The 25,474-nt window shown below is 45.7% G+C and overlaps 1 protein-coding gene across 2 annotated transcripts in view; it reads left to right on the top strand.

Moving 5' to 3' along the window:
- The window catches only part of LOC134931938 (peptidase inhibitor 16-like), a 246,054-nt gene that overhangs the window by 210,613 nt on the left and 9,967 nt on the right, over positions 1-25,474 (top strand). The window contains exons 5-7 of one of the 2 annotated variants that reach the window (XM_063925842.1): positions 13,499-14,833; positions 15,381-15,741; positions 16,243-16,329. In XM_063925842.1, coding sequence (XP_063781912.1) covers positions 13,499-14,833; positions 15,381-15,741; positions 16,243-16,246 — 1,700 coding nt within the window. In that variant the 3' untranslated portion in view covers positions 16,247-16,329. Of the gene's footprint in view, positions 1-13,498; positions 14,834-15,380; positions 15,742-16,242; positions 16,330-25,474 lie in introns of those variants that run through there. The other variant, XM_063925832.1, reaches the window with a different exon arrangement.

Consider the following 25,474-nt stretch of genomic DNA (forward strand, 5'->3'; position numbering starts at 1 on the left):
AGGCGCAATGAGGTAGCTGACTGTGTGAGTAAGATTAGCGACCCTAGTGGCCGACACAAACACCGGGCCCATCTAGGAGTGGCACTGCAGTGTCACGCAGGATGTCCCTTCCAAAAAACCCTCCCCAATCAGCACATGATGCAAAGAAAAAGAAAAGAAAAAAGAGGTGCAAGATGGAATTATCCTTGGGCCCTCCCACCCACCCTTATGTTGTATAAACAAAACAGGACATGCACACTTTAACCAACCCATCATTTCAGCCACAGGGTCTGCCACACGACTGTGACTGATATGACGGGTTGGTTTGGACCCCCCCCAAAAAAGAAGCAATTAATCTCTCCTTGCACAAACTGGCTCTACAGAGGCAAGATGTCCACCTCATCTTCACCCTCCGATATATCACCGTGTACATCCCCCTCCTCACAGATTATCAATTCGTCCCCACTGGAATCCACCATCTCAGCTCCCTGTGTACTTTGTGGAGGCAATTGCTGCTGGTCAATGTCTCCGCGGAGGAATTGATTATAATTCATTTTAATGAACATCATCTTCTCCACATTTTCTGGATGTAACCTCGTACGCCGATTGCTGACAAGGTGAGCGGCGGCACTAAACACTCTTTCGGAGTACACACTTGTGGGAGGGCAACTTAGGTAGAATAAAGCCAGTTTGTGCAAGGGCCTCCAAATTGCCTCTTTTTCCTGCCAGTATAAGTACGGACTGTGTGACGTGCCTACTTGGATGCGGTCACTCATATAATCCTCCACCATTCTATCAATGTTGAGAGAATCATATGCAGTGACAGTAGACGACATGTCCGTAATCGTTGTCAGGTCCTTCAGTCCGGACCAGATGTCAGCATCAGCAGTCGCTCCAGACTGCCCTGCATCACCGCCAGCGGGTGGGCTCGGAATTCTGAGCCTTTTCCTCGCACCCCCAGTTGCGGGAGAATGTGAAGGAGGAGATGTTGACAGGTCGCGTTCCGCTTGACTTGACAATTTTGTCACCAGCAGGTCTTTCAACCCCAGCAGACCTGTGTCTGCCGGAAAGAGAGATCCAAGGTAGGCTTTAAATCTAGGATCGAGCACGGTGGCCAAAATGTAGTGCTCTGATTTCAACAGATTGACCACCCGTGAATCCTTGTTAAGCGAATTAAGGGCTGCATCCACAAGTCCCACATGCCTAGCGGAATCGCTCCCTTTTAGCTCCTTCTTCAATGCCTCCAGCTTCTTCTGCAAAAGCCTGATGAGGGGAATGACCTGACTCAGGCTGGCAGTGTCTGAACTGACTTCACGTGTGGCAAGTTCAAAGGGCATCAGAACCTTGCACAACGTTGAAATCATTCTCCACTGCACTTGAGACAGGTGCATTCCATCTCCTATATCGTGCTCAATTGTATAGGCTTAAATGGCCTTTTGCTGCTCCTCCAACCTCTGAAGCATATAGAGGGTTGAATTCCACCTCGTTACCACTTCTTGCTTCAGATGATGGCAGGGCAGGTTCAGTAGTTTTTGGTGGTGCTCCAGTCTTCTGTACGTGGTGCCTGTACGCCGAAAGTGTCCCGCAATTTTTCTGGCCACCGACAGCATCTCTTGCACGCCCCTGTCGTTTTTTAAAAAATTCTGCACCACCAAATTCAAGGTATGTGCAAAACATGGGACGTGCTGGAATTTGCCCGTATTTAATGCACACACAATATTGCTGGCGTTGTCCGATGCCACAAATCCACAGGAGAGTCCAATTGGGGTAAGCCATTCCGCGATGATCTTCCTCAGTTGCCGTAAGAGGTTTTCAGCTGTGTGCGTATTCTGGAAAGCGGTGATACAAAGCGTAGCCTGCCTAGGAAAGAGTTGGCGTTTGCGAGATGCTGCTACTGGTGCCGCCGCTGCTGTTCTTGCGGCGGGAGTCCATACATCTACCCAGTGGGCTGTCACAGTCATATAGTCCTGACCCTGCCCTGCTCCACTTGTCCACATGTCCGTGGTTAAGTGGACATTGGGTACAACTGCATTTTTTAGGACACTGGTGAGTCTTTTTCTGACGTCCGTGTACATTCTCGGTATCGCCTGCCTAGAGAAGTGGAACCTAGATGGTATTTGGTAACGGGGGCACACTGCCTCAATAAATTGTCTAGTTCCCTGTGAACTAACGGCGGATACCGGACGCACGTCTAACACCAACATAGTTGTCAAGGACTCAGTTATCCGCTTTGCAGTAGGATGACTGCTGTGATATTTCATCTTCCTCGCAAAGGACTGTTGAACAGTCAATTGCTTACTGGAAGTAGTACAAGTGGGCTTACGACTTCCCCTCTGGGATGACCATCGACTCCCAGCGGCAACAACAGCAGCGCCAGCAGCAGTAGGCGTTACACGCAAGGATGCATCGGAGGAATCCCAGGCAGGAGAGGACTCGTCAGACTTGCCAGTGACATGGCCTGCAGGACTATTGGCATTCCTGGGGAAGGAGGAAATTGACACTGAGGGAGTTGGTGGGGTGGTTTGCGTGAGCTTGGTTACAAGAGGAAGGGATTTACTGGTCAGTGGACTGCTTCCGCTGTCACCCAAAGTTTTTGAACTTGTCACTGACTTATTATGAATGCGCTGCAGGTGACGTATAAGGGAGGATGTTCCGAGGTGGTTAACGTCCTTACCCCTACTTATTACAGCTTGACAAAGGGAACACACGGCTTGACACCTGTTGTCCGCATTTCTGGTGAAATACCTCCACACCGAAGAGCTGATTTTTTTGGTATTTTCACCTGGCATGTCAACGGCCATATTCCTCCCACGGACAACAGGTGTCTCCCCGGGTGCCTGACTTAAACAAACCACCTCACCATCAGAATCCTCCTGGTCAATTTCCTCCCCAGCGCCAGCAACACCCATATCCTCCTCATCCTGGTGTACTTCAACACTGACATCTTCAATCTGACTATCAGGAACTGGACTGCGGGTGCTCCTTCCAGCACTTGCAGGGGGCGTGCAAATGGTGGAAGGCGCATGCTCTTCACGTCCAGTGTTGGGAAGGTCAGGCATCGCAACCGACACAATTGGACTCTCCTTGTGGATTTGGGATTTCAAAGAACGCACAGTTCTTTGCGGTGCTTATGCCAGCTTGAGTCTTTTCAGTTTTCTAGCGAGAGGCTGAGTGCTTCCATCCTCATGTGAAGCTGAACCACTAGCCATGAACATAGGCCAGGGCCTCAGCCGTTCCTTGCCACTCCGTGTGGTAAATGGCATATTGGCAAGTTTACGCTTCTCCTCCGACAATTTTATTTTAGGTTTTGGAGTCCTTTTTTTTCTGATATTTGGTGTTTTGGATTTGACATGCTCTGTACTATGACATTGGGCATCGGCCTTGGCAGACGACGTTGCTGGCATTTCATCGTCTCGGCCATGACTAGTGGCAGCAGCTTCAGCACGAGGTGGAAGTGGATCTTGATCTTTCCCTAATTTTGGAACCTCAACTTTTTTGTTCTCCATATTTTATAGGCAGAACTAAAAGGCACCTCAGGTAAACAATGGAGATGGATGGATTGGATACTAGTATACAATTATGGACGGACTGCCACGGTTAGGTGGTATAAAAAAACCACGGTTAGGTGGTATATAATACAATTATGGATGGACGGACTGCCTGCCGAGTGCCGACACAGAGGTAGCCACAGCCGTGAACTACCGCACTGTACACTGGTTGATAAAGAGATAGTAGTATACTCGTAACAACTAGTATGACGACGGTATAAAGAATGAAAAAAAAACCACGGTTAGGTGGTATATATTATAATACAATTATGGTTGGACGGACTGCCTGCCGAGTGCCGACACAGAGGTAGCCACAGCCGTGAACTACCGCACTGTACACTGGTTGATAAAGAGATAGTAGTATACTCGTAACAACTAGTATGACGACGGTATAAAGAATGAAAAAAAAACCACGATTAGGTGGTATATATTATAATACAATTATGGATGGACGGACTGCCTGCCGAGTGCCGACACAGAGGTAGCCACAGCCGTGAACTACCGCACTGTACACTGGTTGATAAAGAGATAGTAGTATACTCGTAACAACTAGTATGACGACGGTATAAAGAATGAAAAAAAAACCACGGTTAGGTGGTATATATTATAATACAATTATGGTTGGACGGACTGCCTGCCGAGTGCCGACACAGAGGTAGCCACAGCCGTGAACTACCGCACTGTACACTGGTTGATAAAGAGATAGTAGTATACTCGTAACAACTAGTATGACGACGGTATAAAGAATGAAAAAAAAACCACGGTTAGGTGGTATATATTATAATACAATTATGGATGGACGGACTGCCTGCCGAGTGCCGACACAGAGGTAGCCACAGCCGTGAACTACCGCACTGTACACTGGTTGATAAAGAGATAGTAGTATACTCGTAACAACTAGTATGACGACGGTATAAAGAATGAAAAAAAAACCACGGTTAGGTGGTATATAATACAATTATGGTTGGACGGACTGCCTGCCGAGTGCCGACACAGAGGTAGCCACAGCCGTGAACTACCGCACTGTACACTGGTTGATAAAGAGATAGTAGTATACTCGTAACAACAACTAGTATGACGACGGTATAAAGAATGAAAAAAAAACCACGGTTAGGTGGTATATATTATAATACAATTATGGATGGACGGACTGCCTGCCGAGTGCCGACACAGAGGTAGCCACAGCCGTGAACTACCGCACTGTACTGTGTCTGCTGCTAATATAGACTGGTTGATAAAGAGATAGTATACAATACTACTAATATACTGGTGGTCAGGCACTGGTCACCACTAGTCACACTGGCAGTGGCACTCCTGCAGCAAAAGTGTGCACTGTTTAATTTTAATATAATATTATTTATCATGTACTCCTGGCTCCTGCTATAACAACCTGCAGTGCTCCCCAGTCTCCCCCACAATTATAAGCTTTATATACAATACATTGATGTGCAGCACACTGGGCTGAGCAGTGCACACAGACTGAGTCACTGTGTGACTGTGTATCGTTTTTTTCAGGCAGAGAACGGATATATTAAATAAAACAAACAACTGCACTGTCTGGTGGTCACTGGTCACTGTGGTCGTCAGTCACTAAACTCTGTCTGCACTCTCTTCTAATCTACAGTATCACAGCAATCTCTCTCTCTCTCTCTCTTCTAAATCTAATCTAAATGGAGAGGACGCCAGCCACGTCCTCTCCCTATCAATCTCAATGCACGTGTGAAAATGGCGGCGACGCGCGGCTCCTTATATAGAATCCGAGTCTCGCGAGAATCCGACAGCATCATGATGACGTTCGGGCGCGCTCGGGTTAACCGAGCAAGGCGGGAAGATCCGAGTCGCTCGGACCCGTGAAAAAAAAAAGTGAAGTTCGTGCGGGTTCGGATTCAAAGAAACCGAACCCGCTCATCTCTAGTTATTATGTGACCTCATACAGAGCAGACCCTTCTAGAGAGGCAGAACTGTACTGGTGACATCTCATGAGCGCAGTTATTATGTGACCTCATACAGAGCAGACCCTTCTAGAGACACAGAACTGTACTGGTGACATCTCATGAGTGCAGTTGTTATGTGACCTCATACAGAGCAGACCCTTTTAGAGACACAGAACTGTACTGGTGACATCTCATGAGTGCAGTTATTATGTGACCTCATACAGAGCAGACCCTTCTAGAGAGGCAGAACTGTACTGGTGACATCTCATGAGCGCAGTTATTATGTGACCTCATACAGAGCAGACCCTTCTAGAGACACAGAACTGTACTGGAGACATCTCATGAGCGCAGTTATTATGTGACCTCATACAGAGCAGACCCTTCTAGAGAGGCAGAACTGTACTGGTGGCATCTCATGAGTGCAGTTATTATGTGAACTCATACAGAGCAGACCCTTCTAGAGACGCAGAACTGTACTGGTGACATCTCATGAGTGCAGTTATTATGTGACATCATACAGAGCAGACCCTTCTAGAGAGGCAGAACTGTACTGGTGGCATCTCATGAGCGCAGTTATTATGTGACATCATACAGAGCAGACCCTGCTAGAGAGGCAGAACTGTACTGGTGACATCTCATGAGTGCAGTTATTGTGTGACCTCATACAGAGCAGAACCTTCTAGAGAGACAGAACTGTACTGGTGACATCTCATGAGTGCAGTTATTATGTGACCTCATACAGAGCAGACCCTTCTAGAGAGGCAGAACTGTACTGGTGACATCTCATGAGCGCAGTTATTATGTGACCTCATACAGAGCAGACCCTTCTAGAGAGGCAGAACTGTACTGGTGACATCTCATGAGCGCAGTTATTATGTGACATCATACGGAGCAGACCCTTCTAGAGACACAGAACTGTACTGGTGACATCTCATGAGTGCAGTTATTATGTGACATCATACAGAGCAGACCCTTCTAGAGAGGCAGAACTGTACTGGTGACATCTCATGAGCGCAGTTATTATGTGACCTCATACAGAGCAGACCCTTCTAGAGAGACAGAACTGTACTGGTGATATCTCATGAGCGCAGGTATTATGTGACATTATACGGAGCAGACCCTTCTAGAGAGGCAGAACTGTACTGGTGACATCTCATGAGCGCAGTTATTATGTGACCTCATACACAGCAGACCCTTCTAGAGACGCAGAACTGTACTGGTGACATCTCATGAGCGCAGTTATTATGTGACCTCATACAGAGCAGACCCTTCTAGAGACACAGAACTGTACTGGTGACATCTCATGAGCGCAGTTATTATGTGACCTCATACAGAGCAGACCCTTCTAGAGAGGTAGAACTGTACTGGTGACATCTCATGAGTGCAGTTATTATGTGACCTCATACAGAGCAGACCCTTCTAGAGACCCAGAACTGTACTGGTGACCTCTCATGAGCACAGTTATTATGTGACCTCATACAGAGCAGACCCTTCTAGAGTGGCAGAACTGTACTGGTGACATCTCATGAGTGCAGTCATTATGTGACCTCATACAGAGCAGACCCTTCTAGAGAGGCAGAACTGTACTGGTGACATCTCATGAGTGCAGTCATTATGTGACCTCATACAGAGCAGACCCTTCTAGAGAGACAGAACTGTACTGGTGACATCTCATGAGTGCAGTTATTATGTGACCTCATACAGAGCAGACCCTTCTAGAGAGGCAGAACTGTACTGGTGACATCTCATGAGCGCAGTTATTATGTGACCTCATACAGAGCAGACCCTTCTAGAGAGGCAGAACTGTACTGGTGACATCTCATGAGCGCAGGTATTATGTGACATCATACGGAGCAGAACCTTCTAGAGACACAGAACTGTGATGGTGACATCTCATGAGCGCAGTTATTATGTGACCTCATACAGAGCAGACCCTTCTAGAGACACAGAACTGTACTGGTGACATCTCATGAGTGCTGTTATTATGTGACATCATACAGAGCAGACCCTTCTAGAGAGGCAGAACTGTACTGGTGACATCTCATGAGCGCAGTTATTATGTGACATCATACAGAGCAGACCCTTCTAGAAAGGCAGAACTGTACTGGTGACATCTCATGAGCGCAGTTATTATGTGACCTCATACAGAGCAGACCCTTCTAGAGACACAGAACTGTACTGGTGACATCTCATGAGTGCTGTTATTATGTGACATCATACAGAGCAGACCCTTCTAGAGAGGCAGAACTGTACTGGTGACATCTCATGAGTGCAGTTATTATGTGACCTCATACAGAGCAGACCCTTCTAGAGAGGCAGAACTGTACTGGTGACATCTCATGAGTGCTGTTATTATGTGACCTCATACAGAGCAGACCCTTCTAGAGAGGCAGAACTGTACTGGTGACATCTCATGAGTGCTGTTATTATGTGACCTCATACAGAGCAGACCCTTCTAGAGAGGCAGAACTGTACTGGTGACATCTCATGAGCGCAGTTATTATGTGACCTCATACAGAGCAGACCCTTCTAGAGACACAGAATTGTACTGGTGACATCTCATGAGCGCAGTTATTATGTGACCTCATACAGAGCAGACCCTTCTAGAGAGGTAGAACTGTACTGGTGACATCTCATGTGCGCAGTCATTATGTGACCTCATACAGAGCAGACCCTTCTAGAGACACAGAATTGTACTGGTGACATCTCATGAGCGCAGTTATTATGTGACCTCATACAGAGCAGACCCTTCTAGAGACACAGAACTGTACTGGTGACATCTCATGAGCGCAGTTATTATGTGACCTCATACAGAGCAGACCCTTCTAGAGAGGCAGAACTGTACTGGTGACATCTCATGAGCGCAGTTATTATGTGACCTCATACAGAGCAGACCCTTCTAGAGAGGCAGAACTGTACTGGTGACATCTCATGAGCGCAGTTATTATGTGACTTCATACAGAGCAGACCCTTCTAGAGACACAGAACTGTACTGGTGACATCTCATGAGCGCAGTTATTATGTGACCTCATACAGAGCAGACCCATCTAGAGACACAGAACTGTACTGGTGACATCTCATGAGCGCAGTTATTATGTGACCTCATACAGAGCAGACCCTTCTAGAGACACAGAACTGTACTGGTGACATCTCATGAGCGCAGTTATTATGTGACCTCATACAGAGCAGACCCTTCTAGAGACACAGAACTGTACTGGTGACATCTCATGAGTGCAGTCATTATGTTGTGTGTTGCCTTGTACTTCCGCCTGCTATACACTGCTTTCTGTATCTGCCCAGACCACCACACGACCCCTTTCCTGTGTAATATCTATATTATCGTCCTGTAACCCCCACTATATGCCGCAACCTGCGCAATCCGCCCCATATGGCTTCCTTGGATGGTTCCTCCATGGTTAGGTGGTACTACGTATGGCTCTATTTATACATAATATATCATATTACATGTCAGTAATCCCATATGTGCCCTGGGTCCTTGTATGACTTATCTCCCACAGTGTAACCTTCATAGTGCGCCCAACATGGCTGCCTCACCTGGTACACTCATGGATGGGAAGACAGATTCATGGAGCAGACGGTAATATTGGGACCCTACTCTAGCTTTAGCATCCAGTTGTAGCCACCCATTCTGTGCCATCTATTCTAGGCGTAAGCCCACGTAGTGTGCCTGAGATAGTGGCCTCATCTGATACATTTCATGGGGGGAATATATCAGCTGACAAATGTATTACCCAGAATGACTGCGCCAACCCTATGTTATACTCCTACCCCTGTCATACCGCCTGAGGCGGGTCATACACGGGAGCCAGACACGGGAGCGTCCAGAGTGCGGCCCGCCTCAGGCGCCCCGGCTCCTGTGTTGTGCATTGGACCCCTCACCGAAGTATCTCTAGAGGTGAATGAGTGTAATTAGTAGAAAAGGCGTCCGGAATGAATGAAGGACCATGTAGAAAATGGTCCTCTAGGGATCACAGGGCAGATGTATTAAGCCTGGAGAAGTGACAAACCAGCGATAAGTGGAAGGTGGTAACACACCAGCCAATCAGCTCCTAACCGTAAATTTACATATTGGAGCTGATTGGCTGGTGTCTTGTCACCTTGCACTTATCTTAATAAGGCACATTATCATGCATGCGCTAGCAGTACACACTATGTATATATTTATTAAGAGGCCCAGACCATGCACTCTCTAATGGCTAGCCAAGCTTCCGTGGTGGCTGGCTCTGCACCCCTAAACATGGGCCCCTACCACTACATTCCCCTTCATGCCCCAGTGCGGTACTGTAATTAATTAAGTATGGCATTGATTTAACTTGCAGAAATGAATAAACTCCTGTCAGGACAATACATGTTGCCTTTGGAGATTATAAAACTGTTGATCTCTCTTGGTGTTCAAGTGGTGACGGGTGGGAGAGTTTAAAAAGGTTAAAATCGTGAACGGAGTGCAATCAGACCCTTTGAACATTTCCAACGGTACCAGACAGGGCTGCCCACTCTCACCCCTGATCTTTGCCTTAGTGATAGAGCCATTAGCAGCCCGCATCCGAGCCTCGCCCGATATCGGAGGGCTGGAAGTGGGGGACTCTGTTTACAAGATCTCCTTGTTCGCAGACGACGTCCTCCTATCACTTTCCTCACCTCACACTTCTCTGCCGAACCTTTTTACTCTTCTGTCTGAATACGGAAATATATCGGGCTATAAAGTCAATTGGTCCAAGACAGAAGCTCTCCCCTTCCACATCTCCCCTTCCCGATTAGCCCACATGCAAAACAACTTTAAATTCTCCTGGTGCACTTCTAAAATTTGATATCTGGGGGTCTAAATTATGAGCCGCTATGGAGACTTGTTTAAGGAAAACATCTCGCCATTGCTTAAAAACCTTAAGGCCGATCTCCATAAATGGCAATCACTAATCATCTCTTGGCTAGGTCGTATTATAGCTCTGAAAATGAATATTATCCCCCGCCTCCTTTATTTGTTTCAGACGCTGCCAGTGAAAGTCTCGGATTCGGTGCTGGAACAAATCCATTCGTGGTTGCTCCGTTTTGTGTGGAGAAATAAAGCCCCTAGGATAGGGTTCTCTACCCTACGCAAACCAGTGCAAGAAGGGGGGAGAGGCTTCCCAGATATCCGTCTTTACTATCTGGCTACTCATCTCAGCCAAGCGGTGGCTTGGTTCGCCCCTACGCAGTCCATACGTTGGCTTCAGTTGGAGAGGTCGCTTAGCCACACTCCATCTCTATCGTCTCTACTCTTATCCCCTCCTAAAACTAGATCTCCCCATTTACAACTCCACCCGGTTCTGGAATTCACTTGCCAGATCTGGGACTATTGCACACGCCATTTCCGCATGCTGTCATTCCCCTCGGCGCTTACCCCCTTATGGGACAACCCTTCTTTCGTCCCAGGCCATTCTGTGACCCGCTCGCGTCCATGGTCAACACATAACATTCGCTTTGTTCTAGACGTGTTGTCCGAAGGGACCTGTGCACCCTTACCGGAAATCATGTCAAAATATGACTTCCCGGAAGCGAATCCTTTTTACCTATCTCCAGGTGAGACATTTTGTCTCGTCCTTAACGAACTCATCTCCATTCCAACCTCTCTCCACCCTGGAGTCCTATTGTTATCACAAACCGCTTGCTCGAGGAATCATCTCCCTGCTGTATTCCCTTCTCCAGGCTGGGGATCAGTCGGCGACCCCGGCTTTTATACTCAAGTGGGAACAGGACCTTGGCCCGATACCAGATGACTATGATTGGTCTGATGTCTTTACGGCGGCCGCGAAATCCTCTATCTCAATCCTAGTTAAGGAAAACGCATATAAAATCTTATATAGGTGGTATTTAGTCCCCTCTAGACTCCACAATATGTTTCCCTCCTCTCCGCCTTTGTGCTGGAGAGGATGCGGTGGACATGGCTCTTTCCTCCACATATGGTGGACGTGCCCCAAAATTAAGCTATTCTGGGATTCAGTCGCACACCTGTTGAGCGCAGTGCTCCAGACCCGGATATACAAAGACCCTTGGTCCTTCCTGCTAGGTCTCCCCATTGCCAATGCACCTCCGAGCTCCGGTAAATTACTGACACAGATCTTGAACGCGGCCAGATGCGCAATTGCCCTCCAATGGAAAAAGAGGGAGTCCCCCCCTATGCAACAGGTCATCAATAAAGTATGTTACTTCGCAAGCATGGAAAAAATTACTGCATACCTCCATAACAGATCTTTCCAGTTTCTTCAAACCTGGCAACTATGGTTCGACTCACAGGCTCCCACACACGGATTACGATCCCCCGGGAGCTCGACGGCCCTCCTACTATGATTCCTGTACATTCCTAACCTGACAAGTAGCTCGGGGGAAATACTCAACATGTCCTTTCCGTGTTTCCCGAGTAGCACTTTCCATCTTGTACTAGCGCCCTGTGCGTAACCAGCGCAACACGGGGGCATACCAGCGGCCTCTCTCTAACCTTGTCCCCTCTCCCCTTCTACTCTATTCCCTCCCCGTCTTCCCTGTCTCTTCTTCTCGCCTATCATGCTCTCTCTCTTTAGTCTTTATCCTCTTATTGATATAATCACGAGCTTGTTTTTTGGTTCCCATCCAATTGAATAGTCTCTATTTACCCCGATGCATTACTCCTTGCTGTATCTTTGCATTATGGGAACCACATGTTCCTTATTTGAAGGTTATATCTCTGCTTTAGGTAATATAATGTTAGACGGAACAGCTCACCCCACGAATGGGGAGAGGCTGCTGTTATGTTTGTAACCTGTAATGTTTATAACCTGTAAATTAAAATAAACAATTTAAAAAAAAAAAGTTAAAATCCTAGAGGTAATGAAATATATATATATATATGTGTGTATATACACACACACTGGACATCAGGTACTGTAATGACGTATATAAATACATATACTGTAATATGGAACTGGTCCCCCTCTAGCAGCTATACCAGCTTCCACTCTTCTTTGAAGGCTTTCCACAAGATTTTGGGGGTGTTTCTGAGGGAATTTGAGCCCATTCATCCTGTGGAACATTTATGAGGTCAGGCACTGATGTTGGATTAGTAGGCCTGGCTCGCAATCCCCGTTCCAGCTCATCCCGCAGGTGCTCGATGGAGTTGAGGTCAGGAGTCTGTGCGGCCAGTCGGGTTCTTCCACACTGAACTCATCACACCGTGTCTTTATAGTCCCTGCTTTGTGCACTGGGGCGCAGTCATGTGGGGATAGGAAAGGGTCTTCCCCAAACTGTCCCCACAAAGATGGAAGCATAGCATTGTCCAAACTGTCTTATTATGCTGTAGCAGTAAGACTGTCCTTCACTGGAGATAAGGGGCCTGGCCCAAACCATGAGAAACAGCCCCATACCATTATCATCCTCCACCAAACCTCACAGCTGGCACAATGCAGTCACGTCGGTAACATTCTCCCGGCATCCGCCAAACCCAGACTCCCCCATCTGACTGCCAAACAGAGAAGAATTATTGGATTTGAAAATGCACAGCAGCGATCAGGCCTGAATTAGACCATTATTTCCGAGGCGTCAGTCAGAGCAGGAGGTACATGATGTGCTTCTTCCTTACGTCCCCTATAGTCCTTGTTTTCCGCTTTTTCAAATGACTATTACTAAATCCTTGTAAAATGCATGTTTTGGCCTTAGCAGTGGTAACGTGTGCGGCACAGCCTGTCCCTCACATGGCATTTCTTTATTTATTGCTATCAGGATTTCAGTAACCAATCAGATCACTCAAATATTTAGAAACCACAAATTTTAAATTTGGATAAAATCAGGGCCCTTTGAGGTCCATGGAATCCTGGTGCCTGATACAGTGTCTCAGCCGCTCATTATAAATCCAGCCTTGTACTAGTTACTGTACCAAACTGTTTCTGTGCATTGGACATGAGGAGACTGTCTGTTACTGTAGTTCTAGCAATAATATATCCAAAGAAACCCTTTTATCAGTCTTCAGCGATATTCAAATGTAACAGGAGAATTTCTCTTTGTGATCAGATGAAGACGTAGAGCAGAAGGAAACAAGCACAACTATCCGGGACACAACACAGTCCGAGATGGTACCGGAGCCAACACAGTCACAGACAGAGCCAACACAGTCACAGACGGAGCCAACGCCAACACAGTCACAGACGGAGCCAACACAGTCACAGACGGAGCCAACACAGTCACAGACAGAGCCAACGCCAACACAGTCACAGACGGAGCCAACGCCAACACAGTCACAGACGGAGCCAACGCCAACACAGTCACAAACGGAGCCAACACAGTCACAGACGGAGTCAACGCCAACACAGTCACAGACGCAGCCAACGCCAACACAGTCACAGATGGAGCTAACGCCAACACAGTCAGAGTTGGTGCCGGAGTCAACACAGTCACAGACGGAGCCAAAGACAACACAGTCAGAGCTGGTGCCGGAGTCAACACAGTCACAGACGGAGCCAACGCCAACACAGTTAGAGCTGGTGTCGGAGTCAACGCCATCACAGACGGCGTCAACGCAGTCACAAACAGAGCCAACACAGTCACAGACGGAGCCAACGCCAACACAGTCAGAGTTGGTCCCGGAGTCAACACAGTCACAGATGGAGCCAAAGACAACACAGTCAGAGCTGGTGCCGGAGTCAACACAAACAGAGGTAACTCCAGCGACAACAGAATTGAAGTTGGCGGTGAAGCCAACGCAGACAGAGCTGTTACCAGAGACAACAGAGTCAGAGCTGATGGCAGACACAACAGAGTCAGAGCTGATGGCAGACACTTCCCAGAGTAACACAGAGCATTTAGAGAGCAACTCACCCCAAGACAAGATATTTACAAAGGTTAGTACCTCCCCACCCAAAATAGAAGACTCAACAGTCTCAATGAGCTCAGCTTCTTCTCAAGACATTACAACAAAGAGCACAAGAGACAAAATATTTCCCCATTATAGACCAAGTGTATCCCCTACAACTGAGAGAGAATTAGTTCCACCTGTCACAATTATCCCTCCACCATTACTCTCCAAGAGGCCATTAGCTGAGGACACTTTAACATTAGCAGACAAAGATCATCAAGTAGAACCAAGAGACGACCCACTTCAAGCGGTTACAACAGCTGTAACCCTCGGATCAGCGCTGCTACCATCTCATCTGAAGGATGATGACAAAGACAGACTGGAAACAAAGAAGCAACCCCTGGATAATGACCCAAAGACAACCCAAAACGTACAGAAGGACAAAACAACAAACAAACAAAGTCCAAACTCAGTATTGTACCCCGCAAAGACTCATCTGAGACCAAATATCTTATCCAAAGCTCTGAGATGGAACCTGAAATCACAGACCTCAGGTAAGAGGGAAATGATCATTCGAGGATTCATTGGTGGGAAGTCTAGAATAGTGGAGGAAGCAGAAGATGAGGTTAAATGATGTCAATTAATGGTAATTAATAAAATGCCATAATTAGTGCCTCCAGTTTAGAGAAACACACAATATTTTTTTCGGACTATGGGGTTAATTTGCACTATTTACTCTAACGTTGTGTTCCTCCATTCCTAGAGATATCCCCAGTTAGGGCAGTAAAGGTTCTACCTTCTCCCAGACCTGCAGCTCTAGAGCCACTTCTGTGCCCCATGTCAGTCATACGTTTATGTACATGTTATCTATATATAATGTAACAGACCAGCTGAACCCCGATACTGTCTCACCTTAGATGAAGATGCAGATTATGAGAAACATAATAGATAATAATAAATAAAAAGATCAATAAAATAAAATGAAAATTGGTTGATAATACAATTAATAACAAAAACCTCGCTGTTACTTCCATGTAATTAAAGCCAGGAATTTTTTATATATATATTTTTCCTCTTTTTATTTTTTTACTAAATATCCAGAGCGAACATACTTTGGCAAACATGTCTACAAGCCACACTTTGTGCAGCCGCATAGGGTAATCTGTCCATACCCGTGTCTCAGAGCAGTGGTGTCTCCTCTTTATCGCACAAAGCATGTATCACCCATGGCAGGACTTATGGCAGCACCCATGGCAGCACCTTTGGCAGGACTTATGGCAGCACCTATGGCAGGACATGACAAGCCAGGCCGGACAGTCACTAATCCACTCACCAAGCAGCTCTGTAAACGCTTTGGATATAAGAGGGGCATGTACAGCTTGTATCTGCCCAAAACTGGATCATCCAACAATATTGAAGAGAACTTAGCTGGCTTAGACAAACAGTTGCAAAGACAAATCAGGTAAGGGAACAAGGGATCTGCCAGGTACGGCGGGTGAATCTGGTTCCAAAGGTAAGAATACATTTGGCACTCAGTATGGAGCCTCAGGTGCGCCTTTGTTTGGAGGAAACATTGTCTATTACGTCACCATTATTTGCAACACCATCTGCAATGCAGGGAAAAGGGATGACATTACTATAACTGGTGACCATCGCATGCCTAATTCTCACGCTCCATCTCACTAATGTCTTACTGTACATTCACCACCATATCAAACTGCATGTTCTACAGTGGTGGCATTCCGTCAATATGTGTATTATTTCAGTGTCTAACCTGGTATCCATTGTGTAAGAATAACAATGTATAACTGTGTGTGTGTGTGTGTGTGTGTGTGTGTGTGTGTGTGTGTGTGTGTGTGTGTGTGTGTGTGTGTGTGTATGTATACACATATACGCAGTGTATATACAAATGTAAATAACAATGACTAACAAGACTAACAGAATGTGTCCTCTGCATGCCTAGATGACGGTGGTGTCAGCCACTCTCCCGCTGCCGTCACATCAGTTACCACAAAGGTGTCTACAGGAAAACCAAACATTAACACAGAAGGATCTTTCCTGGTGCCACGAGACCTGCTTTCCAGCATTACGTCATTCTTCTGGTCCAGATGGTTTTAGTAAGTGCTACATGGGCTCAGTGACATAACTGCAGTGAGACACTTACCTCTGTGTCAGTGGGTTTACTTTATACCCAGGGGTGCATTACTCAGCGGTGGCTTTTCTAAGGCAATGACAGCAGTTCTGCCTGCAGAATCTAAAACTGCAAAATGCCTGGTTTACTATTATTGCCCATTTACATTTATCAGGCAGAAGTACAGATGCGGATTGGAAAAGACACTGTAAATAAATGCCCAGTCCTACGTTTATTACTGTAAATCGCTATGGTATATGCCAGCTCTTTATAGATACAGTGGTGCTAAAAGCAGATAAAGAGACCAAATCAAATGAGACAAAAACATTAGACGTGCTCATTATTTTATTGAGGAAACTGATCTGTTGGAGATAAGACTCCTGTACCAACAGCCTTTAGTTGTCTATCTAATACCTGTTACTAATTGATTGGGAGCCCCAAGGAGTAAACACCACACGGAGGTATGTTCAACAAGATGAGACTGAAGCTTGCTTATTTGTCCAGGGGTTATATAAACATATACACGTCACATAAGTGTCATTTCCAAGTAATCAGAAGACAGCAGACATATGTTTCTAGTAATTGCTCCCTGGCCTTGCTGTCCCTTGGCAATCAGCCTTGGGAACCAGTCTGTAGACACTGTCTCAAAACATCACAACATGTTCCAGGAGATTAGCTTGACCTTCCATCTCACGGGAACTATTCTTTAATTAAATGCAATGAAATGTAAGCATTACTTATAAATTCTTAGCAAAAGCATTTCCTACATATACTCAAATATGGCTACTGCTATACAAAATGGCTGCTTAGCATAATGCTGTCTCTCTCTGTCCCTCCTTTTTATAATAATCTGACATTACAGTTGAGTTATGAGGCATCACAAAATCTCTACCTAACGAGTTTAGGCAAACAGTCAGGCTATAATGGTGCTAAAGGCTATGTTCCCGTAGGACCGTGCTTGTCACTCTATCCCACGGAAGGCAATGACCGTTCGCTTATATCCATTAAGGTAGACTGCTCACGGCTCCTTCTTGCCAAGCTCTTCTGTAACTTCTTAAACTTGGAGGTTTCACATCTTGAGCTTATAGAATTTCTGCAAGCTGAAAGGAAACAAAATAGTATCTTAAAACACAGATATATGCAAATTGCTAAGCCATCAATTTTAAAAATAAACATCACAATTCTAACAATCTATCCTTTGATCCCGCTAAACCAATTAGCTGGGTTTAACCAGGAGAGGAAAACCATCCTCCTTTAATCAGGAGAGGAAAACTATCCTCCCTTCCCCCCAAGTCCCCTCCAGGGAGTCAGGGTGTTACGTCTGTTTTACTTTCAGGAAGAAAAAGCAATACCTTTAAACATATATATGTACAGGCCGCTGCAATCGCTAAGCGTGTGTGTGTAAAACCCCTAACAGATGCGTACACGTTGCGTGCGCACGCCGTCACGTTGTAAGCACAGAGTAGCTACACGTGAGGCGGAATACACTTTATAACCCCTAGCAGGAAAGGAATACGACACCAATTGTATTTAAAAATGTTGGGATCCGACCCACCAACAGTTATTTACTAAAAAGGGGGTTACAACAATAATACAATCACAATAAGAGAAGAGGCTACAATCAATGGATACATACGTTTGTTCGCCAGTATCACCCGGTTCCGGTCCTCAGTCTATCTGGAAAGATGACCTTCAGAGAATGTGTTTGACCGGCCAGGCAGCGTGGCTTTTATACATTAGTCCAAATTATGAAACAATGGAAACTGTAATCTCTTCACCCATAGGTCAAAGGGCTGGTCATTTACAGTACAGGAGGGGTCATAGGTCGGTTTGAATAGGTGGGCGATGCCTAATCCAGGTGCACTTGCAGATGTTCTCCACTGGGTTCCCGCCGAATATCAGAATACAGTAAATACAGTGTAATATTAATATTATGTTCTTGTGCATAGATATGAGCAGGAGCGTACTATCTTCTGCAAACTGCTACCGGAATATTGCTCTTAAAATACTGTACAGCTGGATACCAAACACCCCCTTCTAACCTAATTCTGTCCCCTCATATCCTGTAAAGTCGAATCCCTCTGTTGTTGTACCTTTTAAACAAATGTAACTCGCTGGTGTGGTGTGTGTAGACTATGTGTAAATTGTGCACTATGTGGATTAAATATGAGATATGTCTTTGTGGCTTTTCCATGCAAATGCATATGCTACTGTAATTACTCATACCATGCGCTAATACGCACTATCGCGTGAGCGATCATACGTAACCTGCGGGTATGTGCACGCACGGCAGAACAAGCACCCGGACGGAGGCCATCTGTGTGGTGTTTGTACGTGATGTGTGTGGCTATAATATTTTCGACTTCGACAAGGGGTATTATGTTGGTTGGCATATGCCTGCTTCTCATCTTTTATTGCTTGGACATCTCTCTGAACCACTTCTTGCGCATTATCTGTTTCATTAGTGATAAATGTACAACACATTCTTGGAGTTCTCTTCATACATATCTAAAAGTGTCATGCTCTACTCTATAGTATGTATTTGCTCCAAAGAAATCTAAAAAGCCCAAGCGCTTGTGCCATGGTACGTAAATCAGCTTCTTTGTTACTTTGCCAGCTGTTTTTACTTCTCGTTTACGTCGCTCAATGGGACTATGTTCTTTTAAGTGACCTTCCTGACCCCTCCTTTTCCAGATGTGGCCCATGTGAGCCCAGTATTTCTTAACTAACTGGTATCTTTGAAATCCTATAGATGTCATGATCTTTACTTTTAACTTGCTTAACACAAGATCTAGTGGCTTTGATACCACACTTCTTACATACTAAACACTGGTATGTAACTTTGGATTGGCGGACATGCCAGTCCCTTCTCTCTCCTGTGAGCGATATAGAGTATATTTATGACTACAATGAGTACTGAAGTTCCCAATATAATGACCCATAGTGGCCTGTCTAGTTTAGGCCCAATTAGCCTCTGCATGGTTGTGTATTTCATTGTTCAAACTTAATTTGGGCAAGTTTGCAGTATTCAAGCTTCCCTCTCTCTTTCAACTTCACAGACATGGGCATGGCCAGCAACACTTGATATGGACCATCAATTCTGGGCTCAAATGACTTTCTCACGAGTCTTTCCCAGATACACCCAATCTCCTGGTTAAAGCTTGTGGGGATTCAGATTTGCTCCTGAATCTGGGAATCTGGGAGAGAGGCAAAAACTAGAGAATACAGAAGTGTTAGTTTCTTCAGTAAGACTTTTTAAACATATGCAGTCAAATCACCATATTTATGCTGTAACTCTTGTGGATAATAACATCCTATCTTAGGTATGTTACCAAACAATATTTCATAAGGTGAATAACCTATGGTTTTACTGAGTATGGTTCTACTATTAAGTTAACCAGTACTAAAAATAAACACTTTAGCATCCCTTTCTGCTTTCTATGACACATTCACTAATCTGCGGACAATAAAACACATAGAATGCCTGTTGTATTCCCAAATCCTACGTTATGTGCTACATTATTTCTTCAATGAAATGAATACCGCTATCTGCTACTATAACTTCTGGAACTCCATATCTGCAAATAACTTCTGAAAATAATTTTCTAGCTATTGATTTTGCTGTAGCTTTTGCCACTCGCCAATAACTAAAAAATGTTTGTGGCTACCAATACATATTTATGTTGTCCCTTCTTTGGCAGCTCGATATAGTCAATTTGCAGTCTTTGAAGCGAAAAATAACTTTTGGGGATTGCTCCAAGGGTTGTCTTAACCTTCTGTCCTGGATTGGAAATTCCACACAATATCCAGCAGGCTTGTACAAACTTGGTTGCATCTGGATAAAATCCTGGAGTTATCCATCATTCATTAACTAAATTTCCCATTTGATCCTTTCCCAGGTGTGTGAGTCCATGGCTGACTTGACACATAAGTGGATATAAGCTTCTGGGTAAGTATAACTTCTCTTCTAATTTCCATAAGCCAGTGTCTTTTTCTTGTCTGGCTCCTCTTCTCTGCCATGCTGCTTTTTCTTCAGGACCTGCTTGTTCCTGAAATTTCTTCAAATCCTGTAGATCAGGCATTTGAGGCTTTGTTCCTTCTGTTTCTTCTGTCTGTGTGGTGTATATGGCTACCTTCACTGGTGCTTGGTTACTTTTTTTTCACAAGCTACTTTCTCACTCTCTCCTGTTTGGTTCTGAAGTTTAATCAGCATAGCATAATCAGGCATTTGGTCTGGCACTGGAATGGTTACTGGATAGACTTGCCTTTTCTGCTGGGGGCATTTTGCTGCCCTTTTGGCTTCAACATCTGCCAGATTGTTGCCTCTTGCTTCAGGAGTGCCATTTCTTGTGTGTGCCTGAATCTTCATTACTGCAACTTTGTGTGGCCCTTGCAAAGCTCTGAACTGGTGTCTGATCAGTGAAGCATGTCGTATGTCTTCACCACTTGCTGTCTTGAAGCCTCTGCTTTTCCATATCTGGCCCACAATCCTGTGCTGGGATAGTAAGGATTCTGAATCCACAACTTCATGTTCAGTGGTTACTACGTATCCTGTATGAGAAAATCCCATCCTCATAGTACCTTCATCCACCCACATATAGCTCATGCTTAGCATTAGGTAGGGCTGTATCTGTAACATGCGGCAAAGGTTGAGTTTCTTGTTCCATTAACGCCACACAATCATGGGAAAAAGAAAAATTATTAGAATTATTATTATTTTTTTCTTCTTCCATTTCTGGACCATCCCTCTGGTCCTGCATCCATGATAATCTGTCTCTATCTTCCTCTTCTGGACCACCTTCCTGGTCCTTATCATCATCTTCTTGCTGTTCCATCAATAAGGAAGATAATCTGTTTCTCCCTTCTTTTGAATCTTGAGATTCAACACCTTTATTTATTAATGGTGGAAAAAGGGTTGCTGGGTTGAGGGTAGTACATCTTCTGATGGTCACGTTGTTGCACTTGGCAGTGCTACTTCATACTTGGTCAGCTTTGCTGCTGACAGGCGTTTGGTTCTTGCTTGTTGCAGCTTCTCTGTACCTGTGTCTGGTACCTGGATGATAAGCTCATGATTCAGCACTATGCCTGTGCTCTTGTCCTCTTCTAGGACTGCTGCTGCTGCCACTGCTCTGATGCAGGTAGGCGCTCCTTGAATAATGTTGTCAAGATTACTTGAGTGGTGGGCCACTAGTCTTTGCCTTAGTCAATATTTTTGAGTGAGGACTCCCATGCATGTCCTCCTTCTTCTATAGTCAGGTAGTCCTAGGGCTGGAGATGAGGCAACTGCTGCTTTCAATTGTTCAATTGCTTCATTCATCTGTTGCTGTGTAGGATGTGGACCCACGTTTTCGGTGTTGTCATACAATGCTTGCATGTAGACTGATGCTATAGGTATCCATTCTCTGTAGTATCCCACTAGGACCAGGAATGATCTGACTTGTTTGACACTGGTTGGTATCTTAGCTTGCAGTATGAGTTTCTTTCTCTTCTCTGTTAGATGTCGGGTACCTTGAGTGTCCTAGGAAGATTACCTTTTGCTAGCTGCAATTTCTCCTTCTGAGGCTCTGCAGTCTTGTTCTGCCATTTTCTTGTTTCCATCTTTGTAGGACTAGTGCCATTGCTTCAGAGAATTCTGATGGGCTGGTTGCTCCCCCTTGTGGCAGTCTGGTCCAACAATATTGCTTACTTTCTTCCACAACTGGTACTGCGGGAACAAGCCAATACTGAACTTCTGTTCTAACTTGCTTCTAAATGGTTCTGTACCTCCTTTGATAAGTTGCTTGAAAATTCAACTTCTCCTGGGGTGTACTTTATTCTCGCATGGATAAGCTTCAGTACATTGTGTCCCAACAAATTAACTGGACATGTACTTGAGGTCAAGAACTGGACTGGTATTGGTGACTGTAGTTCTTGCATCTCCTGTCCCTTCAAGTGTTTCTGATATGATCAGTTCTTGTGGTACCTCCCTCTGCTGTAATATGCTTCTGCTGGCTCCAGTATTGATTAGACACAAACATTTTTCTCCAATGGGCAAGGTGACTGTAATCATACTGTCACAACTGAGGGCCTGAGCTGACGGGAGGCAGCCTCAGTTGTAGGGGCTGAGATGTACCGGAACCTGGGAGGTTGTATCAGACCCCTGGACATGTAAGTAACATGAATAATAACTGCCCGAAGGCGTGACCACGACAACTTGGATAAAAGTCAATGATGTTTATTATGACAACTCCGCAACACAGCAGCAGTAAAAGAAAACGTAAAAGTCAGCAAATAATAAATACAGTTCCTGGGTACTACAGGATGGCAGGAGCCACAGGGCACTGGTAGTGTGAGATAGTTCTTATGATCTTCTAGATGAAAAGTCCTTACCAGGCCCGACTGTAGCAATGGAGATAACCCAGGATTGTGCCAGCTGGTGTTCCAGGAAAAGCTGGGTTGCTGAAGGTAAAACAGCTGATGTGGATACTGGCTGGAACCAGACTGTTGTTAGCACGGAGTGGATACTGGCTGGAACCAGTTAAATAATAAATGAACTTGGGAGCGATGAAATATGAACTGAAATGTAGAACTTGAGAGCGGAGAAATAATAATACCGGTGGAGAGTGGTAAAGTGTAGAAAGGACACCGGCCCTTTAAGGGAAGCTGTACTCTGCTGGAAGCTGAGCTGGAAGCAGGTAATGTTGTAGCTGGAAACAGATGAATCCACAATGGATTGGAGAGTCAGGCTACACCGCAGGTGGAATGCTGGTGCGGGTCTCTATGGTGGAAGTCTTGAGACAGGAGCTGGAACCTGGAAGACAATCACAGGAGAGAGACAAACAGGAACTAGGTTTGACAACCAAAGCACTGACGCCTTCCTTGCTCAGGTACAGTGTATTTATACCTGCAGCAAGGAAGGGATTGGCTAGGCAATTATGCAGATTAACAATACTGACAACAGATTGGAGGAAATGATCAGCTGACAGAATCCAAGATGGCTGCGCCCATGCAGACACTTGGAGGGAAGTTTGGTTTGTAATCCATGTGGTAATGAAAACAGTAATGGCGGCGCCGGCCACTGGAGACAGGAGACGCCAGGCTGACAAGTGCACATCCAACCACACGGACACAGCGGAGGCCGCGGCTGACGTAATCGCCACTCTGACACTCTGCATGCAGAAGCTCAGGGACGGCGGCGGAGGCCGCGGGAGACGCCATGCCAGATGTAATAAGGCGTTACTGTGACAGCGTCTCAGAGTGACAGGAGAGGATGCAGGAATGTGAACATTAGGATAACAGATGGGATCCGGTCCTGGAGCGCTGAGCCAGCCTTAGGAGGCATCTGATGGGTAAGAAATGGCGTCCAGATACCCGGATCGTGACAGCACCCCCCCCTTTAGGAGTGGCCCCAGGACACTTCTTTGGCTTTTGAGGAAACTTGGAATGGAATCTCCGGACCAAGGCAGGAGCATGGACATCAGAAGCATTGGTCCATGAACGTTCCTCAGGACCATAACCCTTCCAGTCAATAAGATATTGTAGTTGACCGTAACGGTGACGTGAGTCCAGGATCTTGGCCACTTCATACTCAACGCCTCGTTGAGTTTGGACTTTCGGAGTTGGAGGAAGTGAGGAATGACACCGATTCAAGATCAGCGGTTTCAACAGGGAAACATGGAATGTCCTGGGTATTTTTAAGAAGGGAGGCAACTGGAGTCTGTAAGCAACAGGATTGATGACTTGTTCAATCTTGAAAGGACCGATATAGCGAGGTGCAAACTTCATACTGGGAACTCTTAACCTCAAATTCTTCGTGGATAACCATACCCGATCACCCACCTTGAGAGCAGGAACTGCTCGACGCTTCTTATCCGCAAACTTCTTGTACCTGAACGATGCCTTGAGCAGAGCTGATCGTACACTCTTCCAGATATTGGCAAACTGATGCAAGGTGATATCCACTGCGGGAACAGAAGTTGCTGGAAGCGGTTGGAACTCAGGAACTTTAGGGTGGAATCCAAAGTTAGTGAAGAATGGTGTTGAAGCAGATGAAGAATGATACTGGTTGTTATGACAGAACTCGGCCCAGGGAAGTAATTGAACCCAGTCATCTTGAGAGGAGGACACATAGATGCGGAGGAAGGCCTCCAAGTCCTGATTCACCCTCTCGGTTTGACCATTGGTCTGAGGATGGTAAGCCGTGGAAAACTTTAGCTTGACTTGGAGGACTTGACATAAACTTCGCCAGAATTTGGCTGTGAATTGAACTCCTCGATCTGAGATAATTTCTTCAGGAAGACCGTGGAGTCGGAAGATCTCTTGTATGAATAGTTGAGCCAACTTGGAAGCTGACGGAAGACCGGTGAGAGGAATGAAGTGTGCCATCTTGGTGAACCGGTCAACTACCACCCAGATGGTATTGAACTTGTTGCACATGGGTAAGTCTGTAATGAAATCCATCGACAAGTGGGTCCATGGTCGACGGGGAACGGATAGTGGAACCAGTTGCCCCGCAGGAGACTGGCGGGATACTTTATGTTGGGCACACTTTGGGCAAGATGCAATAAACTCCAAGACGTCCTTTTTCAGAGTTGGCCACCAATAGGACCTAGAGATAAACTCCAGGGTTTTTTGGATACCTGTATGTCCGGCAAAACGGGAAGCATGGGCCCAATGCATGAGCTTCTTCCTTAGCATCGGCTTCACAAAACTTTTCCCTGATGGGGGCGTAGAGTCCATCCCTACCGTGGAGAATGCCAACGGATTTATAATAGGATGCTTGTCTGAAGACTCTGACTCATTTTCTTGCTCCCATGAGCGGGAAAGGGCATCGGCCTTGCGATTCTGAGAGCCCGGACAGAACTGGAGTTTAAAGTCGAACCTGGAAAAGAAAAGTGCCCATCTGGCCTGACGAGGGTTGAGACATTGTGCGCCCTTCAGGTATAAAAGGTTCTTGTGGTCTGTAAGTATGGTGATTAAATGAGAAACTCCCTCCAACAGATACCTCCACTCTTCTAGAGCGAGCTTGATGGCTAGCAACTCCTGGTCGCCAATGGCATAGTTGCGCTCAGCTGGGGAGAACTTC

Source organism: Pseudophryne corroboree, chromosome 1, assembly GCF_028390025.1.
Source record: "Pseudophryne corroboree isolate aPseCor3 chromosome 1, aPseCor3.hap2, whole genome shotgun sequence".
Classification (NCBI taxonomy): Eukaryota; Metazoa; Chordata; class Amphibia; order Anura; family Myobatrachidae; genus Pseudophryne; species Pseudophryne corroboree.